Below are 20,563 nucleotides of genomic sequence, written 5' to 3' on the forward strand. Positions count from 1 at the left end.
AGCAGTCTACAAGCAGCAAGATGCTATCGTAAGAAAAAATGACAAACTTACGCGAGTTGGTAACATGACCTAAAATGCTGGACAGAAAATGTGGGACTGTGCAATATACAACTGCGCGTCATACATTTGACGCGCCTTGGTGGTGGTGGTGGTTGGTAAAATAACAAGGGGAGGTTGAATTCGCGCAAGCGAATTCTGCTACCCCCAAAAAAAGAAAGACGGTACACCCCAAAGCAGAAAAGAAAAAAGAAAGGAAACGGTACGATTGCACCACAGAATGTGCGAGCGCACCGCAAAAGCTCACCGGGGTGAGCGTCTCGACCGCGACAACGCAGGACAGAGCGCGCCGTTCACATCCGCCGTAATGTCCACGCTCCGTCTAGTATAGAGTTTCTAGTCCACATTTCACAATGAAATTGACAAGAGCATTGAAGGCCGCGTCCCTGTGGTTAGCGTCCCATACGCCTAAGACTTTCTCTATGCTGAAGTCCCTGCTGTCGAGATGGCCAAGGGTCAGCCTCAAGATGCCTCTTTGTGCAGCATGTTTTGGACAATGCATGATGATATGTTCAGTGTTTTCCACTGTCCCGCACAGTAGACAGTTGGGCGAGTCCACCTTGCCCACTTTATGAAGAAACTGGCGACCATAGGGCACATTCAGGCGTAGACGATGCAGGAGAGTTTCTATGTGTCGCCTTGTTTTCAACGATGTCGTGCAATTCACTTCCTTTCCGCCTCTGGCGACCACGACGACGACGACAGCACACAGCGTATAGGCATTAAAGGCATTTCGTCCACAAAGCACGTTCTTTCTCTCTGCACATGCTTTCTGCGGTAAAGCCTAAAATATGAAGATAAGTAGAAATGCGTGCCCACGTTGAAAAACGGTGGCGGACTACCCGACCGCGGAACGGAGCCGAGGTAACCGTTATCGCATTGGTTGGCATCGCTATATACAAAGGGTGTCGCAGCCAACCAGTAGAAATCGACGTTTGGTGCCGACACAGTCGGCGGGCTAGTTTGGTAGAGTTCATAGCCCCTCTGAGCAGACGACATCGCATGACCTACAGATTCCTGCTCCTCTCGCACGTGTTCTTTGTAAAGGCTTGCCCAAATATAAATGAATGGCGTTCTATGTACTGAAAGAGGCGTTTTCTAAAATCGACTTCAATGGGGAGAAACCTTACCCGGCTTCTTTTCACCTATTCTGGGCGCTGGAGTCCACGGTACTTTCGGCCACACGAGTCACATCGATCCGAACTGACACAGACAGAGGGGTTCACGATGACACAGGAGAAAACAGACAAAAAGGCAAAGCCCTTACCGGACGCAAAGGTGTCCTCTGTGTCTCGCCTTTGTGTTGTGCCTGTTTTGCGCGATACCTTTGTGAATTGCGGATCAATAGCGAGTTTTAAGAGAACGTAGAAGTTTCATGATAACGTTCCCAAAACCTGATAAGCCAATCGCCTGATACTTTAGGAGTGGCTGACATCACGTTGCTGATATGATTGATATGCTATCAATTGATATGAACGATGGTGTTCCCTGTACTTTTTTTTTTACTTTTCTCTTCGGAATATTTAGTGCCGACTGAGGAAATTTGATTTGTCATTTGTGACTCAGAACCCAACACTCTTAAAATAACGTCACCGTATAACATGCTCGTGGCTCATTTGGAATAACATCGTTCTCTCGTCGTGACACTTATGTAGTTGTGTCAATTTCACAAAAAGGCGTATGCCTCGCTCTCTCCGCAAATCACGAGTGATAACTGTTCCGTACTGTGCAATGGTTGATGTGTTGAAGTTCTGTATCAAGGGTGAAGACACACTGGTCAGCACACAGACAACATAGCTTCGTCGCATATAATGCGCTCTACGCCAACTATTGCACTGAATGGCACGGTCGCTGTCACAGAGTGTGCGGCTCTCTGTGACAGAATAACTGCATTCAGTCGATGAAAGATGAAAGGTTCCTGAACCTACTTCCAACTTTCATCTTTCATCGTTAATTTCTTAGGCAACTTGAGGCTTTGTATGTATTTGTCCCTTCCATGTTGTTCCAGCCTCAGAACATCAGTTCTCCCATGCATTCAGTCATTTTCAGCAACTGCGTAAGTGGACGTCTTCCGTCCTCAACAAGTCACGGAAGAGAATGCCAACGACCTGTCCCCAAATGACAACGTTCCATCTCCTGATAATTGTTGAAAACAGGAGAAACCGCCTGTCTTTGGACATGCATATTCGGTCAAAGACAGTCGCCGCCTCCCATTTTTGACACATCAACACATCAGGAGACGGCATATCATTCGGAATGGCGGTCCGCTAGGAGCTGGTCGCGTGGTGAAGTTCTGTTCCAAGCCGATCTCGTCGACACCACCGCCACCACCATCTGTTTCAACGGCATACGCCCGGGTACCGGCTGTTCTGTCTGTGTTTTTCCTGAATTTCCCTCATAGTTCCCTGTGTAGTTGGCCCAGGACGCATGGTTCCCCCTGCGATAGTTGTGACGTTGCCCGCCAAACTGTGGTCGACTATGGTAAGCAGTTCCGTCATCACCACCACCACCGTCCGTTTCAACAGTGTGATGCCATTCGTGGTGGTTGTTCGATAGAAACGTCTTATGCAGTGAAGTTCAGTTTTAAAAGTTTAGGCAGTTCTTGGCGGCTGTCACGTGTCACTGCCATTCCCGATTGGTACTTCGCAGTACTCTTGAAACGGGGTGGTGGTGGCTGGTGAAGGAACGGCATGCTCGCCGTAGCCGGCATCGCTCCGGTGGGCACCATCGGGAGTACCGTACGGGGGACCTGGGATCGTGCGTCCTGGGCAGACTTCACTTGTTTTTGCTCCTGCAGGAGTTCAAGTTCCTTCTGCCTTTTTCCTTCCTGAACCTACTTCCAACATTCTGAAAGCTCATCTTCCTGTTTTCCTGCAGTTTCAATAGCAGTGATAAGCTCAGCCTTCCTCATGGACCTGTCAGCATCTACCCTCAATTCCTCATTCAATAACAAGAGGTCCGCTATGAGCCAAGATTTCAAATTCATGGCGCTGAAGTTAATTGAAAATGTGCTATGAAAATTATAGCTTCAACAAGAGCTACCTAACCAAACACTTGGAATTTCAGAAGCCCAACAAACTCCGACTTGGCGTGCTCCGAACAAATCAGAAACAGAACTTCACCGCACAACACACGCTGAAGGCCAATCGTTGTTATCACCCCTAATTTGTGGATAGCGCGGGGCGTACGCCTTTTTGTGACAACTAATAGCGAATTCAGTTGGTCGTTCTCGTGGAGCGCAGTGTATAGTGTACCATAGACCATTTCAGCTTGTCCAAAGTACTTGGCCCTGGAGCTCTCCTGCGTATCAGTCTTCGCTCCCTTTTTGCTTTCATGCAAACCACTGGACTCCTCGAAGAGCTCTAAACAGAGCTCCGACCTGTCGTCGCTTCGCATTCATCATAATTCAGTCTCTCATATTAACCGTTGTGAAGTGGGGTAGGGTCCTGTGGCTACCACGGGGAAACATCCCATGTCATCATCACGTCTCCTTCATTTATTATTGTTGTTGTTGTTGTACCAGCGTGGGGTTCAGCCAAGAAACGAACGAAGAGGGAACGGAAGAGCCAGTGCATGTTGAATTGAAGCGGTCCGGTGTGACATGCGCACTCGAGCGAGTGCAACTTTTTCGGGACTACAACGACCACGGAATTCGCCGTAAGATAACTGCACAAGTGTAACGAAAGGAGGATGTTCTGGGTGAAACCAAGTTATCGGCAATGCCCTTCACGTGATCGAACGCCAAGACATTCTTCCCCAAATCGACAATCAGACCGTCCAAGGAAAGCTGGAAGCAAGCCCTCCGGCACACAGATTTCCTGTCTCACGTTGACCCCGATCTCACGGCAATCATTCCACATGAGATCGGCCGAAGCCCCCACACCGGATTTGTCTCGGCGCACTATATACTGCAAGTCCCCCAAGGTCGCCATTTTCCCATGTATTTGTTCCTATCCCGATGCATGTAATGCCGGAGGTCGCCCTTAGATACCCCATTGTTACCAGACGTTGGCTTGCGTTTGATTGTAGCGCGCTAAAGATCCAGTTGAAGCACAATCCAAGCCAGGTCAAGTCACCGAAGGAGAAATGGACGACTGCGCCTGCGGCGCCTGGTACGACAGGTACGCTATGTGATGCACGCAGCCGTGCACTAGATCCTTCCGATCGCTCAACACGTTTAAAAACGGGACCATAAAGTGAAGCACGACACAGAAAGTTGTTATACGCGTTTTATTTGGACATATAAAGACTAGATTCATTCGCAGAAACAACAAAAACATTTCGCCGCTAAACTTAGCGCGCTGAAGTGATCCGGAACGGCAACAGTGGGGTATCTAGTGGCGGCCTTTTTCGTTGCATGGTTTTCCGAGGTGAGTTTGGGGGACCTGATATACTGCCACCAGCCAAAAGACGAGTTCAGAAAATCCCAGACTGCTTAGTGGCGCTTTGAACTATGGGAGTTTACTAATACGGAAAAAAAAAAACGGGTGGCCTTCAAACCGCTCCGATTTCTCCCCTACCGGTCCATTGTCCCCGACGGGTCAAGGTCAGCGAAAGCAAAATATGAAGGATTACACTTTGTTCCCCCGCTCAGCCTAGCGCCCAGGATGCAATGCGTGCGCAAAGAGCACTGGGATTTTCTGAATTCGTCTATTCCAACGCGGTATTGTAGCCTCAAGACTGTGCGAGATCTACAAAGTGCCCCAGGACACGGTACACGTCCTTATACGGCGCCCAGAACAAGAAGACTCAAGAGAAAGACTGTCCCAGGCACGTCAAGCACTGGACAAAAGACTCTCTTACTGCAAAGTAATGGGAAGATGGCCCACAAAGGAACAAGACATGAAGGCACTCAAGGCACTGTGTGTCTACGTAAAGGAAAGCGTTCTATAAAACCGCTACTAGCAGCCACATATCATAAACCTCAAAACCACCTAAATAGGATGGAGATGCAGGCGCCCTTAGGGTAGCCATCGTGCCTCCAAGTCCTCCCCCACTTTTTTTCTTTTTCAGCAGTTAATTACTACTGCTACTAAAGGCGTACGAACTCCAGTTTTCAAACGAATCAGGGTCGAGAACGGTGTCGTTACTGATGATTTCTCAGCGTGTTATTCGGCGGAGTTATGTTTCTATAGAAACGTAACTCCACTGAATAACACTCTTTAGAGTATGCAACCTACGCAAGATACTATTACTACATTGTACAGTGGTTTTGCGTTTCATTTTTATTTACATTTTTTCTCTTTTTTGCGTCGATGTTTTTGTTTTCTGAGACACTGCATGGGGATCGACCCTTTCAGACCATATACGAAGAAAAAGCGTTATAGAAGCTGTGTTGAGCACACTTTCACGTTATGCGTTCGTGCATTTTGGAGCACCCCCGATAGAAGCTAAATCGTGACGCAAGGCAAGATGAAAGAAAGAAGATATGAAAGGGAGAGGGGGCGATAACGCGTAGGGATACAAAGGGAAGTATAGGAGTGCTCAAGTGAACACTGCAAGGCATCCGCTTTCTTTCTTCTTCGTTTTGTTGGCGAGTTCTTGTGCTTCTCTTTTTGTGAGCAAGAAAAGCTATCTTCAAGGCTTGCAACAACTTTCTGAAGGGCTCTCATGCGTGACTTTACGCTTCCACGGTATAATTACGACTTGCTCTCGTTTTCATTAAGGTAACACCCCTCTGTAAATTTCTAGAGGCGAAAGAAAATTGTTAATTGAAAAGCGGACTCAAGCCGCTTTTTTTTTTTTTTTTTTCGTTTCACCTAAACGAAACTTTTCTCCCCCTTCTACATCTTCTTCGTCCGCGTAAAAAAAAAAAGAAGAAGAAACAAATTAAAAGAAATAAAAACAACGTCAGCGCGGATCGCAAATAACGGTTGGGCTGCTTGCAGCCGAAGTTAGATTCTGACGTAGCGAGAGCACGTCATGTGCTCGTTTTCGTTCACAGTTCTCCTTCCGGAGCAAGTGGTGAGTGAGTGTGATTATGGCCGTATCACGCGATACGTTCTAGTCCGTCCCTCTCCACTTCCCTCTCGTCCCTTGCTTCCGGCTTTCCTGGGCCCTAGTTCCAACTTGCGGGTCGCGCCGACGGTAACCTCTCAATACGGCCGAAGTCTCATTACGGCCGAAAATCCTTTAATCCCTAAGTGTCTCAATACGGCCGAAGTCTCAATACGGCCGAAGGGAGTCCATTTCGGCCGAAGATGTTTCATCACGGCCAAAAAGAAAAAAAGAAGTCCATCATATTAGCAATCACTGTGTTGTATGCTTCCCAAAGCGTCTCCGAGGCGGGTGTGCCCTCACGGCTTGTGGCACACACAATGGTTCATGCACACAATATTACGACAGTGTTTCATGCATCCCTCGTGAAAAATATTTTTATTGCCATACCGAGTCATACGATATTTGTATCTGTTACGCCATTTTCTTTCGGTATTCGAGCAACATTCTACTCATTGGTTCTGCGAGCAAACTGTCTGTGTGTGTTCTGAAAAAGTTACTCCACAGGGGCATGTACCAGGAGCCACATGACCTATGACCATGATCTTTTCCCCCACTAGCTGCCTTCTACAATGTACGTCCACCTGAAATTTAAAAAAAAAGTACATAAGGTGCTGAACAAAACGACATATGCTCTTGTTTGATGATGATCATAAGATATACGTTGTCAACCAGACTATTTTTTTATATATTCAAAACATATTCAAGAAACTACGGTAAACAATGACAATTATGTCATCATGATCCAGTTGCATAGTCAGAAACATATTTCAGAAGGTGTTTTATAAGGCTTTACATGGGGTGGAAGAGTCCGCCTCGTTCATCTTTGAGGGGCACTACATTAGTGCTTATGCCACTGCACTGATGTCACAATGTTGTAAGCGTGTGTCACCCTGGGCTTTCGGAATTACTCTAAGCTAGAATATGTAAATTCAGAATCAATATATCAGAAGGGTAACAACAACATATATATTGTGATGATGAAGTGGGGAGGTTTTCCACTCTAGGAGTGGAACGCTACAAAGCAGCAAGCAGCAAATGTTACCTACAGGCCTCATGCTGAAACGCTTGAGCGCAAAACACTTCCGCCGTGGTGGGCGACGTCGTTAGTTTAATCATACACGCGGTAAAATTGCGGGCACATGAACCAGTGGTAGCAACCTGAAAACGATACATTTTCTCGTTATATATGAGCAATCAAAAATATACCTTCCCACATCTTTGGTTTTGTCGTTTGTAGGAAGCGCTAGTAGAGGAACAGCTCTTGGTTGGTCACGTGCAAGCTACAACACGGGAGGTGCCGATATTTCGATTACGCGATCAAAAATAAAAGGTCTAGAACCATGCACACCATGCACACTTCCACATGCAAATATTTCCCCAGCATCGCGAGACACCGTACCCATGTATCCACGTAAATCAGGTGCAGGAATGAAAAAGATGCCAACATACCTGTAATCCAGTGTCCCATAAGTTTGCTTGGATTTTCTGGCAGCTACCATGAAGAGCAATGCACGATTCACAAGTTTCGTTTCGCCACTCTCATTGCTGTACATTTCGCAAGCGTCACGCAATCCCACGCGACCTCCTTTGGATCAGTAAATTACTCGCGTCATGAACATATATGTTCATCTCAGCGCTAATCACGTTTTGCATGCTATAGAAGGAGGGGGATCATCAGTAGTGCACGAATTAACATTCGTGCACTACTTTTATAAAAAAAGAAACCAGAAACGAAAAGTTATGCATGCATTATTTCATGAATTGTAATGTATCACTATTTGATATTCACATGTTTCCGTTAAGGGAATGAACTGAGGAACCTAAATTCATCTCATGGTCGTCCTCTGTGTTTACCTGGAAGTCACATTTTTAAGGCTTGCCATTCTTTTTGTCTAGATGAAGATTTATGTTAGCCTTGTATGAAATAACAGACACATATCAACACGTATGCAGCTTGTGCACATTAAAACCAGCCATGTAGAGTCAAATGTTTGTTTCTTTTTTTTTAAATATTCTAGCCTATTCATGGTTGCTCTTCGCTTCTTGCAGGTTTACTCATTCCAGAAGCAAGAATTGTACCATTGTAAGGCGAATGGAAATAAACTGACATCGACTGAGATAGGTGTTCCTTCTTGGCCAGTGACTGTAGGATGACTCCAAAAACGTCACAACAAAGCCAATATTCATCTAGCTCTCCACAAGTAGCTACCTCCACATAGTAGCCTGCTTCACAGCCAAATCAACACTACCTTGTGGGAGTACACATTACACAATATGTTGCATTGTGCTGCGGTATGATAGCATACCGTTTGTCTCGTATATAAATATGATAAGGGCCCTAAGGGCACACTGAATGGCTTATACCCTGCTGAATGTATATCCATACCTGGCTGCGACATTGCATATCAATACAGGTTACAATACACATTTTGACATTTGGCCGTTATGAGACATCTTCGGCCGTATTGAGACATCGGCCGTAATGAGATACAATCGCGCCGACGACTGCCCTCATGCGCGTGGCACTAGATGGCGCGGCTCTCGCCTCTGCCCGCGTTCTCGTCAGGAGACGGGGGCTGTGTTCCAATACTCCGGTTGGCGGTCTAACCGGAAGTGCAGCCATGTTCAGTTTTGTTCCAATTCCCGCCTAGACAGTCATCCAGGCGTCTTGCGCCTAGTCTGCATCGATGCAGGCTAGCTATGCGTCTGAGTTGTAGTCGTTGACAGCAGCCGTGAAAATTAATACGCTTGTCGACGACATCGATGCTCTTAGGTCTGGTGCGTATACGGCGTTCACCAATAAGTAAAAAAAAGTGATATTTTATTGAATTTATTTACTGTGCTACCGTAAGGACCCAGGGTTAATACATGGCGGAGTGAAGTTTTGCAAAATGTGAAGAACAGTGCAATGCAAGGACCACTGAGGAAACAGACACATTTCCGCCGATAAGGCGTCTACCTAGCTGTCCACTCAGACAGTTTCTCCTGCGCCGAGTATTGGAACACAGCCGGGGTTTCAGCGCGCATCATGGACACCTGTTTTCTTTTAAGATAGTATCCTTGAACTCGCGATGACTTATCATAAAGAAAGGGACACTCCCCAACACGGTCAAGAAACACACACTCCCCACATGCTTGTCTTGCTGCCGGAAGTACACATGACGTCACACCCCTCTGTGTTCTCATTGGCCACCCGCTGTGCAGCGCGCGGCTGCCTCTGCGGGAGGGAAATCTACCCGCGAAGGGAGTTCAAGGACGTCCTTTAAGCTGCCGTCACTTCACTACCCTGCTGTGCAAACGTCCATTACGGGTCTTAGAAAAAAGGATGACGTGTGTCAACAGTTGTGGCTTGCCAACTGACCCTGCGCCACATCCACAGCCACCATCAGCATCGAACCCACGTATACACTGATGCTTCAGTATCTCTAGTTGGGTCGCCTGCTGCCTTCTGCATCTCAGAGGGTGGAATTGAACACCGGATTCATACTCCCTCTTATTTCGTCTGCCGAGGCCGAGGCATTCGCAATACTGGCCGCTTTGAGGCACGTCTCATCGTTGGCGCCCGGGGCATGGACGATCCTGACCGACAGTAAAGTGGCTCTGGAGGCGCTGGCCTCTTACTCTGCTGCAGTCATCACTGACACCTACACAACGATCATCGCCCTGCACTCCGAACTTGGGTCCCTGGGACACGGCGTAGTATTCCAGTGGATTCCGAGCCATGGCGGACTTTCTGAGGATGATCGTGCTGACGCTCTCGCTCGGCATGCCCAGGACACTGAGCAGCCAACTGTTCTTCCCCTTACGCTCCCTATTATTGCCAGCTGAAAATCCGTCGCTTTATTGCCAACTGCACGCAGCTCTTTCAGCAAGAAGCTATACGAACCAATGCCTTCTTTAAATCCATTGACCCGCTGATGACACATGCTGTACCTGGCCGCATCCCGCGCATCGAGGAGTCGTTGCTTCATCGGCTGCCGTTGAATGTGGCATGATCTCCACTCCTCCTGTTTAAAATGAGCCAACTTCAATCACTTCTTTTTTCCCACGTGTCATGTAGAAGCTGACGTGCAACACATACTCCTTGCCTGCCAGTGGTACGAAAGTCCAGTCTCCGGAACCGTCTCGTTCATCTAGGCTACCTAGAGCTTTCCCTGGCGGTGCAACTTGACCCTACTGAGCACGCTGACGTCGCGTCTGCGCTGACACGATTCCTTCGGGAATCTAAACTCTTGGGCACTCTCTGACACCTCCTATATGACTGGCTGCACAACGATTAGTGAAGGAGCTGTCTTTTCCTGTATTTCTTCTTAATTTTCTGTGTCTCTGCCGCTTCATCTTCATTTTTGTTTTGCTTTTGGAAATAGCAAGCCTACATCATGGCTAACCTTTCCCTAAATGCACGGGATTCGTGCATTGCGTCATTCGTGATTTCTGAGCGAAAGAAACCGCAATGTACGCTTTCCTTCTCCTTCTCAAGACGGCCGACAAAACGGAGAGGCCTCGGATCGGTCCCCTGGAGCGATGTCCCGCTCTGAATGGATTGGTCAAAACCATTACATACACCAATGAGTGCTCATTCCGCATTGTCACCCCTCATTAGATGAAGAGGGAGAGGGAAAGCGTAAATTGCAAGTTCTTTCTCTCATAAATCACGAAAACAACGCAATGGATGATTCCCGTACCTTTTGCCTTGATGTCAAGGTAACGGCATTCCATCATGCGCGGAGAAATCTGGGCGTTTTAGTGGTCCTTTAAGAAGCAAGAAAATGGCATTTTGGGGTTGATCTAAACCAGATCAATTTATTATGCGTTCTATCAGAATGTCAATGGGCAATTCAATTTACTAAAAAGTGCTCTGAAAGATCAGCAACGGCTTAAGCGGCGAAACCTTCTACACTCTACAGAAAAAAAGACAAAAAAGAAAAAAGAGTAAATGGAGTGTAACTATGACATTTACACTCTTTCTATACCCTTTTCTGTCCATCTTTACTCTGTTCGCCCCGCCTTACGCTTGCGATATTCTCTTCACCCTGCTTGACGACTATCACCACGCTGAACACGCAGGTTCTCGTCTGTTGACTACTACTCTTAAATCGCGGCTTGTGAGTGATCGCCAAAGTATGTGCGTGTTAGTGAGCCATACTTTCAAGTTTCAACGACTGTACACCCGTCCATATAGACCCCCTCAGTGTGCATACATCCGAGGAGACGTCAGGCACGGGGACGGAACGTTAAGGGGGCACTCTTCATCAGTAAACGAAAAGCAGTAACAAAGTAACGTGAGTGAAGGACAGTCCATCCACGCAGAGTAATTTTTGTCCCCTTGCGGGGTTAAGTTACACTTGGGGGGTTCCCCTTGCGGGGTTAAGTTACACTCCCGGGCGACAGTGTAACACGCTTTCGAAAAAATGAGTGAATATTACGCTAAAAAAGAGTGATCTCAGTGACAAAGAGTTTACGCTGCGTAAGAGTTGGGTATACTCTGTTTTCCCTTAGTGTGTAAGCGCGGTCCAAACCCGCTACCGTGACGTCGAGGGAAGATGAGCTCTCATTTGCCACTGAAAGTTCATCTGCTATAGACGCGGCGCGGCGTAGACCACACACGCTGCCAGTTGACACCATGCCACGAGCCACTGGTCACGGAATTATGTCCACCAAACTCATTGTACAGCTCCCGTCAACCTTAATAACAACACTGGAAAAAATTCCGTCTCCTTTCCGAGCGGTTTTTTGCGGATGCCTCTGCAAATATCCCAAGCTTCTGAGGCTCATTTTTTCTGTTTTGTTTCTTGGGAGTCAATTTTGTTGGAAACGTGCCTCAATATGCTCTGGAAGTAGGCCGGCTGTCTGCGCAGCTCCTCAGTGTCACTCTCTCCCATATTGCCCGTGGGGTCGTCCTCATTGGCCCCCCTCGCAAATAAGGGAGTAACCTTTCACGGTTAAAGCGCACGCGCTTTCTTCTGTGTACTCGGTGACGGGGCACGAATACCCGTACGGTTCGCACCCAATAAAGGGGTACGAATACACCCTTATTGCTGCCTTGTGAGTGGAAAGAAGCTTCGTCACGTGGTTTCTCCGCACTTGACCCTCTCCCATGCGCAAACACAAACTATTGTACCGTATTACGAACTACGGGACCCCTTCGCCGCCAGTGAAGACAACTTCGCGCGGCCACCCGCAGGGGGCTACTCGATCACAGTGCCACGGATGCCATCACGCAGGGGACGTTCTACAGCAATAATTGCCCCGTAAAGCTGTGCCATGCCGTCGGATAGGATAGGGACAGCTACGAACGCTGTGGTTCGCTGCTGCTTTTATGAAATATCAACGTCGTATTAGGATGAGACCTCCTATTTCCAATTAGGACTAGAATGGTCTGAATGGTCGTTTGTCCCTTCCCAGACGTTTTAAGAAGTACTTCGTGTTCAGTACAGGGTTGCCCCTTCTTACAGAGTTGTACATTCGAGAAAGATAGCTTCAGCACACAACACTCACGGAAATAACCGTTATTCAGTAAACTACCGTTCTGTTACATGAGTTATTGGCAAGGTTAGACGTACGTTCTGTTGTGAACGTACATTGGTACATTGGTGGACGTTGATGGTCGGAGCAAGAATAACTACCTCATGGAGTCAACAATACAAGAAAAACCATGCAAACTATGCATGCGACTATGCATGCGAACTGCTACAGAGGTGGGGTTTTCTCTCGGCAAACCAGACTGATAACGGTATCATTCTACGCCGATCGACTCAGCGTGTCATCTGGCTAATTCGTGGTGGGCATGACCACGTCAAGCACCAGTGCCTTTTGCAATGTTTCCAAGACAGAAACGTCTCATATAAATAAAGTAAAAAATTAAGAAATGTATGTCTTCAATTACCGGTTGTGCATTGTGTGCTTCCATTGTCAGGCATATCATCCACGGAAGTGTTTTCCAAGAGCGTCCTTCCTAGTGTTCACTTCCACAGCCTCGTGAGCTTCACACAATGACTAAAATAAGACCATCACATATGACGCATTTCGGATGTTTGCTTGTCTCAAAACTAAACGGCTGGGACCGAGTTCCCGATGCTATTTTTTTATTTGCAAACGTTTTCTCCTCTACCTTTCTCCTCCTCTATCTTCCTAATGCCATGTAGTACTACTATAAGGCTTCTAAACTTCGTACGCTCTGCGTTACACGAAAACGCAATTTCCCCTGGAAGGAATGAAGAGAAGAACAGCGACGGAACGAGTGAGTCCTCCTGTCCATAAAGGCTCCCATAAAAGAACTCTGCTTTCCGCGTATTACACCCTCCTATCCTTACTATCTCCGGAGAAAGATATGTGGCACCAACACCTTGATGTTCAATAAAACAATGCCGGTGTTCCCATTTCTTCCGTGCCTCCCTCCTTTCCATCTGTTATTTGACCCTCCAACCTCGCTTTGGACATTTCTCTTCGATTCCCGAGTATCGGCACCACTCCATTCATCAAGCTAATTCGGCCCTCCGGGAGAGCCCAGCCGCCTGGAAAAATTCCAGCGCTTTTCCTTCATTTCACATTCGGTTGACTAAGTGGTTGATATGCGCTTAAACTTTCGATCGTTCAAGCGGTGCGTGAAATTTCCTAACCGCACTGACAATCACCACATAGCACGGCGAAGACAATGGCCCTGCACAGAATGACACCGCTATCAATGTTGGACTCGCGCGTCTAGCGTGGTTATTTTTCGTTAACGTTATTTTTCAAGCTGGCACGCTCCAAAAGTGTTCGATCTGGAGACGTCGTCGTAATCATCCCAATGAGCACTTCGTTCAGCAAGCAGAACAATGGAAGCCGCGAACAAAGAGCGCTAATTCCCCGGCCTCGCGAGAGGATAAAACGTGAAACGACCACAAATTACTGGATGCGCGACTAGTTACGCTATAGTGCTTATAGCGCTTGAGACGCGGGCACCGCTGGCGCCCCACGGAGGAAGTTAGGGCTCGATTTCCTAGGGCTAAATCCACGGCATGTATAGGGGTTTCCTAACGACCATGCATCAGGCTTATAGACGCGTTTATGAAATGCACTGAATATTGGTAGCTGTCGTGTGTCGTAACCGTCTGTCTTTTTTTTTTTACTGCATTCGGTCAAATTAATTAATTACACAAAACTAATTTTCTGATTCGTTTAAGGTGGGGAAGAATATGCATTGTTAAAATATGCGTCAAAGGTTGGTCACAGTTAGGAGAACCTACTATCCGCATTCATCTGCCGTGACTGCAGGCAGTCGCCGCTGAAACACGTGCGTCACTCGGACACAGGTGACGTCACAGCCAATCCAGTGAAAGCCGTCCAGCCACTGTCCGTCAGAAATCGCATCGACATGGCAAAACGTTGGGATGCTGTATTGTTTAAGGACCCTGTAGAATAACTTTCTGATTTAATGGGCCGGAAGTGATCTTGCGCAAAGCCAAGTGCAAACAGGGTCTCGGCCGTTCATATACAGGGAAAAACGTAGGCCCCGGAGAGACATGCCGTCAAGGGATTTTTCTCTGCCAATAACTTTTGCCACATATTGGTAACATTTTCGTTTCATTTCAATTGACGGAAAGTTAACTTCTTGAATTGAACTGCGAAATTTCCCAAGGCAACCTAACGTTTTCTTCGCGGAAATAGGTTCCCCATGGTCATTTTACTCAGTATAGAACATACTCCCACTCGTAATGCAATGCCAACTGCCGAAATAAATTCGACGAAAATCCGTGGAAATGAGCCCTTTCCTCCGCCTCTTACTTGACGGCTAGTAGTTTGAGCGCAAAGCTGCGAAGAAAGGAGGTTACATTGACACGCCACAGGAGAGGGAAAAGGGTTACAAGCCGTCGGATGACCTCATTTTTGATACGATAGCTCCAATTCCCGCACTCACCTCGCGTGTTTGTTCCGTGGATAAAGCTTGTAATCCTTTCCCCCATTTGTAACCCTTGTAAGGCTTGTAACCCTCTGAGTTCAATTCAAGAAATTAACTTTCCGTCAATTGAAATGAAATAAAAATGTTACCAATATGTGGCAAAAGTTATTAGCAGAAAAAATCCCTTGAGTGCATATCTCTCCGGGGCCTACGTTTTTTACTATGAATTTCTATCATGGTTGGTGGACCACCCTGTATGCAGCGCAACGTAGGAGGATGTGCTCAGTGTACACTGGTGTGCCACAGGTGGAACAATCCGGGGAGCAACATCTGCTCAATCTGTACATCCTGTGAGGCGTCTGGGCAACATTCAGGCGTAGTCGATGCATCAAAGACGCATGCAATCTGCTTTCGCCACGACGGATGGAGATATCTATAATAGCGCCAATTGTTCTCAAGTAGTCACGTAGCGCTGCCACTGACTGGCAATATCTAGACCACTTATCCGCAACAAACGTTGGCATCTGTGCCCGTAAACGGTATGGCGTGAGATACGTCGTTCTTATGAGCAGCAAGAGCTCCAAAATCTATACTGCCTCGATGCCTGCAATGCCACAATGTCCAGGAGCCCACTGAAACATGGGCCGAGGGCAGGCTTAAGGGCCGGCTTAAGGGCCGTTGGGAAGTTGTTGTAGTGTGCCTTGAGAAGCAGAAGCAAAATATCAATATGTTTCGGTCACCGTCACCTATACTCTTAGAAAAGAAAAAAGGTGGATTACACCTTTTAGAAGGTGATAGCTGTCGCGTATGTTGTGCGCCTAAAAGGTTGCAAAGTTCCACCTGGTACCTGGTTGCAGTCGGCGCAACAGATTAGCGCAAATTCCAAAACAAATTTTAGTTGCATTAGTCTTCATTGTACACAATATGCTCAATGTCCATTACACTCTCAATGCTGGGAAAGCAATACTCCCGGAAAGTGCATTGCTTCTGTGGCTGGAATAACAGCTCAGACACATTTTGTACTGGAACTGCAAAGAGGCGGTAACAGGCAAGGTTACCACTCTTTTACACCCTCTATCAGATGCTATGTTGACTTAGGTGGTAACTAACCCCGTTTTCACAACCTTTTTTCTTAGAATATATGTTTTAAAAAATATGAATATTTTCAATCTTTTTTTTTTTTTTTTGTCGTTGTTTATGCCTATTCCGTTTCAGATGTCCACACGAGGCAACTCTTGCGCTCTTAAAACTTCACCGCAAAACGCTCTCTCGAGCAGACCATCACCTCGAATGACATATCGTTCTCTCCCCGGATTCGCTGAAAATGGTACGTGTACGCCATTTTGTGACACTTATGCGCAGTTACTGTTACAAAAGGGCGCACGCCCCACGCATAATTTCCAGGAATCAGAAGCGATAATGGCATCATTCTATGCAATGGTTGGCGTTCAGCGTGTTATGATGTCGTGAAGTACTGTTGTAACAGTGGACACGTAAATACGAAATACGCGAAATAGAAGAATACCCGCGAAATACAAAAAAGCAAAATAGAAAACAAAAACAACGTGACCTGGGGACAATGTGGCGCTAGGGCGCATTGTCACCATGGCAGTAGCGGACTTCTAGCGCATAAGCTGTCACACGGACATGTAATCGTCCCGTGTTATGTGTCACATTCGTGAATGCTGTGCTATGGATTACATGCAATTCTGTAGTAGCCAGCATATATCGCTTCAGAGTCAGCTGGTGACATCAAGAGAGTTGTTGTTGCCAGCATATTTGAACAAAAGCATAAAGGACCAAGAAGAGATGTTAACCAGGCAGTCCAAAGGTGTTTTTAGTCCCTGGAAAGTTTTGTTCCAATATAAATCAGTTTCGACTAGCCCAATTCCTACTCTTGTTGCCTTACGTTGGTCGTGTACGCTGCACTAGATGCAGCAACAGATCCAAATGACCACATAAAATTGCGGGCTTATTTTTCACTCCCTTTCATTTCAGACCGTCCAGTGCATACATTGACTCGACCTAAACTTTATACAGTAGTATTTTTCCCCTAGACGGGGTATCACACTTTGTAACGACATTTTTTGTATGGCTATGGGTGAAGCTGTAGAAAATCGCGCACACTCAGCATCCGAGTGTGCTGATCACTTGAAAGAAATGCACACCAATCTCCAGAGACACCAGGTTTCCATAATGGAGAGGGTGGGAACAGCTTGCCAAGCCACAACCACACAGAGCAGATCCAAAAGAGTAACCCTCAAGAGCCATGCAAGAAAAAAGGCACATACCTGTCTATGCTCATGGCTGCTATCGTGAAGGACGAAGAAGCCACTGTAAGGCTGGCCACAAAGTTATTGAAGACGCAGTACGTCTTCCCGAAGGCCCAGTGGCTCTCCAGCATGTACAGAAAATTGAACGACGTGTTGAACGTGGCCGTCATCATATCCGCCAGAGACAAATTCAAAAGAAAGTAGTTTGTGACACTCCGCATCCTCCTGTGAGCCAAGACAATCCACACAACGATAGCATTCCCCACAATCGCGGCCACAACCATACCCCCGAACAGCGCGACGTAGAGTATCTGCACAATGGGGGACAACACGAACTGGCGTTCACCCTTCACTTCAATGACGGCCGACGACACGTTGGCCTGGTACACGTCGTCGTAAAGCGACGAAAGGTTAGCGAATGCAGGCATGGCGCTTGTCATGTTGATTAGGTGGTCCAGAAGGTCTGGTACGAGCATTACAGGTCGCCGCTGGCGGTCGCGGTTAGCTTCCCACGAACGCGAACACGTCGATCTGGCTTTGCATGCTGTTCGATTCGGCAGTCGCGACGAGTTGGAACGTGCCGTCTGCTATCGAGCGTTACTCCTGCGAGGTCCTCCGCACATGGAGAAGTGAACCAGCGCTCTGCACACCGGTCGTCCGCGAACTGATTTGTCGATCCCTTGCTCGGGAATTGAGAGGAGAAGTGGGAGAGCGCGGAAGGGAGCCGTAAGGGATGCTCGCGGGTATGACGTCACGTGATTCGCGTAGAGGTGGGAAGGCGGGAAAAAAGGGTGAGGAGGGGAAAGTTTGGAAGGTGGATGAATGAAGTCGCAGGGCTCGTTTCACGAAAGCGGGGTTCCGGTTGTGTTGCGAGCTAGTGGCAGTGAGGATTGCGTTGTAAGGCTGGAAGATGCGTTCTCGAAAAGGAATCGAACGTCAGTCTTAAGGCATACTGAAGTGTAAATTTTTTTTTCTCGCGGAATGAAAGGTTCCGTTACCTCGAGATTAACACAATAGGAACGAGACTCATCAGTCGTGTCGTTCGTGATTCATGAGCGAAAGAAACCGCAATTTACGCTTTCCCTCTGCATCCCCATCTCAAGAAGGCCGACAATGCGGGGCGGGCCCTCATTGGTCTCCTCAAACGATTTGTCCAACCATCGCAGGAGATTGTTTGAGGACACCAGTCACAGGCCTCTCCGCATTGACGCGCTCCGTGAAAAGGAGCAGAAGAGGAAGGGAATCTTTCATTCCGCGGCGAGAAATTTTTCCTAATTTGGTCGAGAACGTGCACCCTACATCGATGCGTTACATATACACCGCCTTTCAACACCACCACCACCACCGCGCTGCATATACGAATGTCGGCACAGTTCCCTTGGAAGTCTGCCCAGGAAGCACATTCCCCCAGAGCGTTAGTCGTGACGTTGCCCACCTCTGTGAGGCCGACAACGGCGAGCTCCTTCTGCACTACCACCACCACCGCCACATTGCGTACCTATTGCAGAGCAAGGAGAGGTATCATCTACATGGTCGCACTACTGCTAGGGATGTAAGAGTTCCCCAAAATTTGGACCTCGAAAAAAAAAAAAAACAGATTCTTTTCGTGCTTTTTTTTCCCAAAAAATTTGGAACAGAAATGAAAATAATGAGCGCACTGTTACCACAGCCTGTAACTTGTTTATTGGCATTTACATACAGAGTGTTACCCAATAAAAGTCCACCCCAGCCAGCGTGCCGTGCTCCTCCAATTGCTCATGCAAGCAGCGAATTGTGTCGTCTACCATATACAGTCTGAAGGTCAATCAATCCCTGTAGATTTCAAGGGGATTGAGCGTCGCAGTATAAAAGTTATGATGCAAAACGTACGAATCAAGCGTTGAAAACAATCAAGATGGCTGTAGTGCGAAGTGCAGTTGGGAAATTTCTCCCCAGACGGCAACGTGTCGCTTTGGCAGAGACGTCTCCGTGTTGTTATTTACCGTTTTTCCTGGGGTTGGCGATTCGCAGAAGGAGAAATGCGTCCAACGTTCTGCGGTGGACGAACTATTTTACAGAGGTGCCATGAACAGTTAAAGCGAAAGCGGTGAATGACGATGACGATCTTTCGCCACTGCTTACTTACGTACTTTGTATGCTGAATGTGAAACCAAAACTCGGGCGCCTCACAATCCGCTGGCGTACTAAAAACGCCATCTCGAATTTTGTACGTTTTTTTTTAACCTTCGAGCTGTTGAAAAAAAAAATTCCATTAATATTTCCGTTTTTTCCCCCTCCATTTACATCTCTAAACTACTGCTCGCTCTGCATAGCCATGCATGAGATTGCAAACGTGCCTTTCCTCTGCTTAGTATCCTCGGGATACTCTCACGAAGCTTATTCTGTCAGATCTCTTGCTTCCAGGGACCCCGAATCTTGCCTGAATATGTCAGCGAAAGTTACCTCGGCACAAATAATTTTCCACTTGAATTCGTACTGAACTCCGTCCAAGCGTCTGTGACGCCTGTAAAATCGTGCACAGCCCGACTCTGTGCTGATGCTGGGCTGATACCCGCTGGAATTACAGTAATTCGGTTTCCACAAGTCAAAACGTTGCTGCAAACCGCACATTATCACGGAACAAGTGTCTGCATATGGAAGGTCGCTGAGAGGCGAAACGTGCACTGTCAACCCTAGATTTGTGAACAGTCGATTTACGAATTCCTTCGTTTCATGATCGCAGTACCCTCTGGAACAAGTCACTTCCTTTTCCTCGTTCCAAACGTATAGATTTATGAACGCTTTTTCTAGGATTGTAAAGGGCTGTTTATACTCCCACGGCAGAAAACGTAGGTCGTGGTGCACAGCGTCGCCCGGCGCAATTGTTCACACATCGAGGGTTTACCGTAATTTGTGTTAGAGAGTTTCAGCAAACCTTTGATAACGCAGTAAGTGGAGTACCGCATCTACCGCAGCCGATCAGCAAATAAGATTCTAAGTCGCAAGATGCTGCCCATTGGTTCCCTAAGCGTTGACGCTACAAATACGTAAAACTCACGTACCTCACCTGCCTCACTCCAGCTCTGGCACGCTAGCGGACATCCGCTGCCCCGGTGGTTCTTATGCCGAAAGTTCAACTAAAGCAAGACATCTCGTTCTCTTTCTGCTGGAGGCGGGTCTTGCCCAACGAGCCCTCTTTGTCCTCTGCACTCCCCGATGAACTCACGCACCCACTACAACGATGCCCACTTCTGTGTGACCTACAACAGCGAGCCGATTAAGACATTACCCCCCCGCCACCCGATAACACTGTCTATTAAGTATATCAGTCGAAGGGCAAGTGGCGGTCCACATCATAGTCTTTCGTGTGAGT

At 47.3% G+C, this 20,563-nt stretch overlaps 1 protein-coding gene across 1 annotated transcript in view; it reads right to left on the minus strand.

Annotated features, from left to right (window-relative positions):
• The window catches only part of LOC135368312 (tachykinin-like peptides receptor 86C), a 119,038-nt gene extending 101,193 nt beyond the window's left edge, over positions 1-17,845 (minus strand). The window contains exon 1 of the mRNA XM_064601504.1: positions 17,230-17,845. Coding sequence (XP_064457574.1) covers positions 17,230-17,687 — 458 coding nt within the window. The 5' untranslated portion in view covers positions 17,688-17,845. The remainder of the gene's footprint in view (positions 1-17,229) is intronic.
• Positions 17,846-20,563: the final 2,718 nt, after the last annotated feature.

This window comes from Ornithodoros turicata, chromosome 9 (assembly GCF_037126465.1).
Source record: "Ornithodoros turicata isolate Travis chromosome 9, ASM3712646v1, whole genome shotgun sequence".
Taxonomy (NCBI): domain Eukaryota; kingdom Metazoa; phylum Arthropoda; class Arachnida; order Ixodida; family Argasidae; genus Ornithodoros; species Ornithodoros turicata.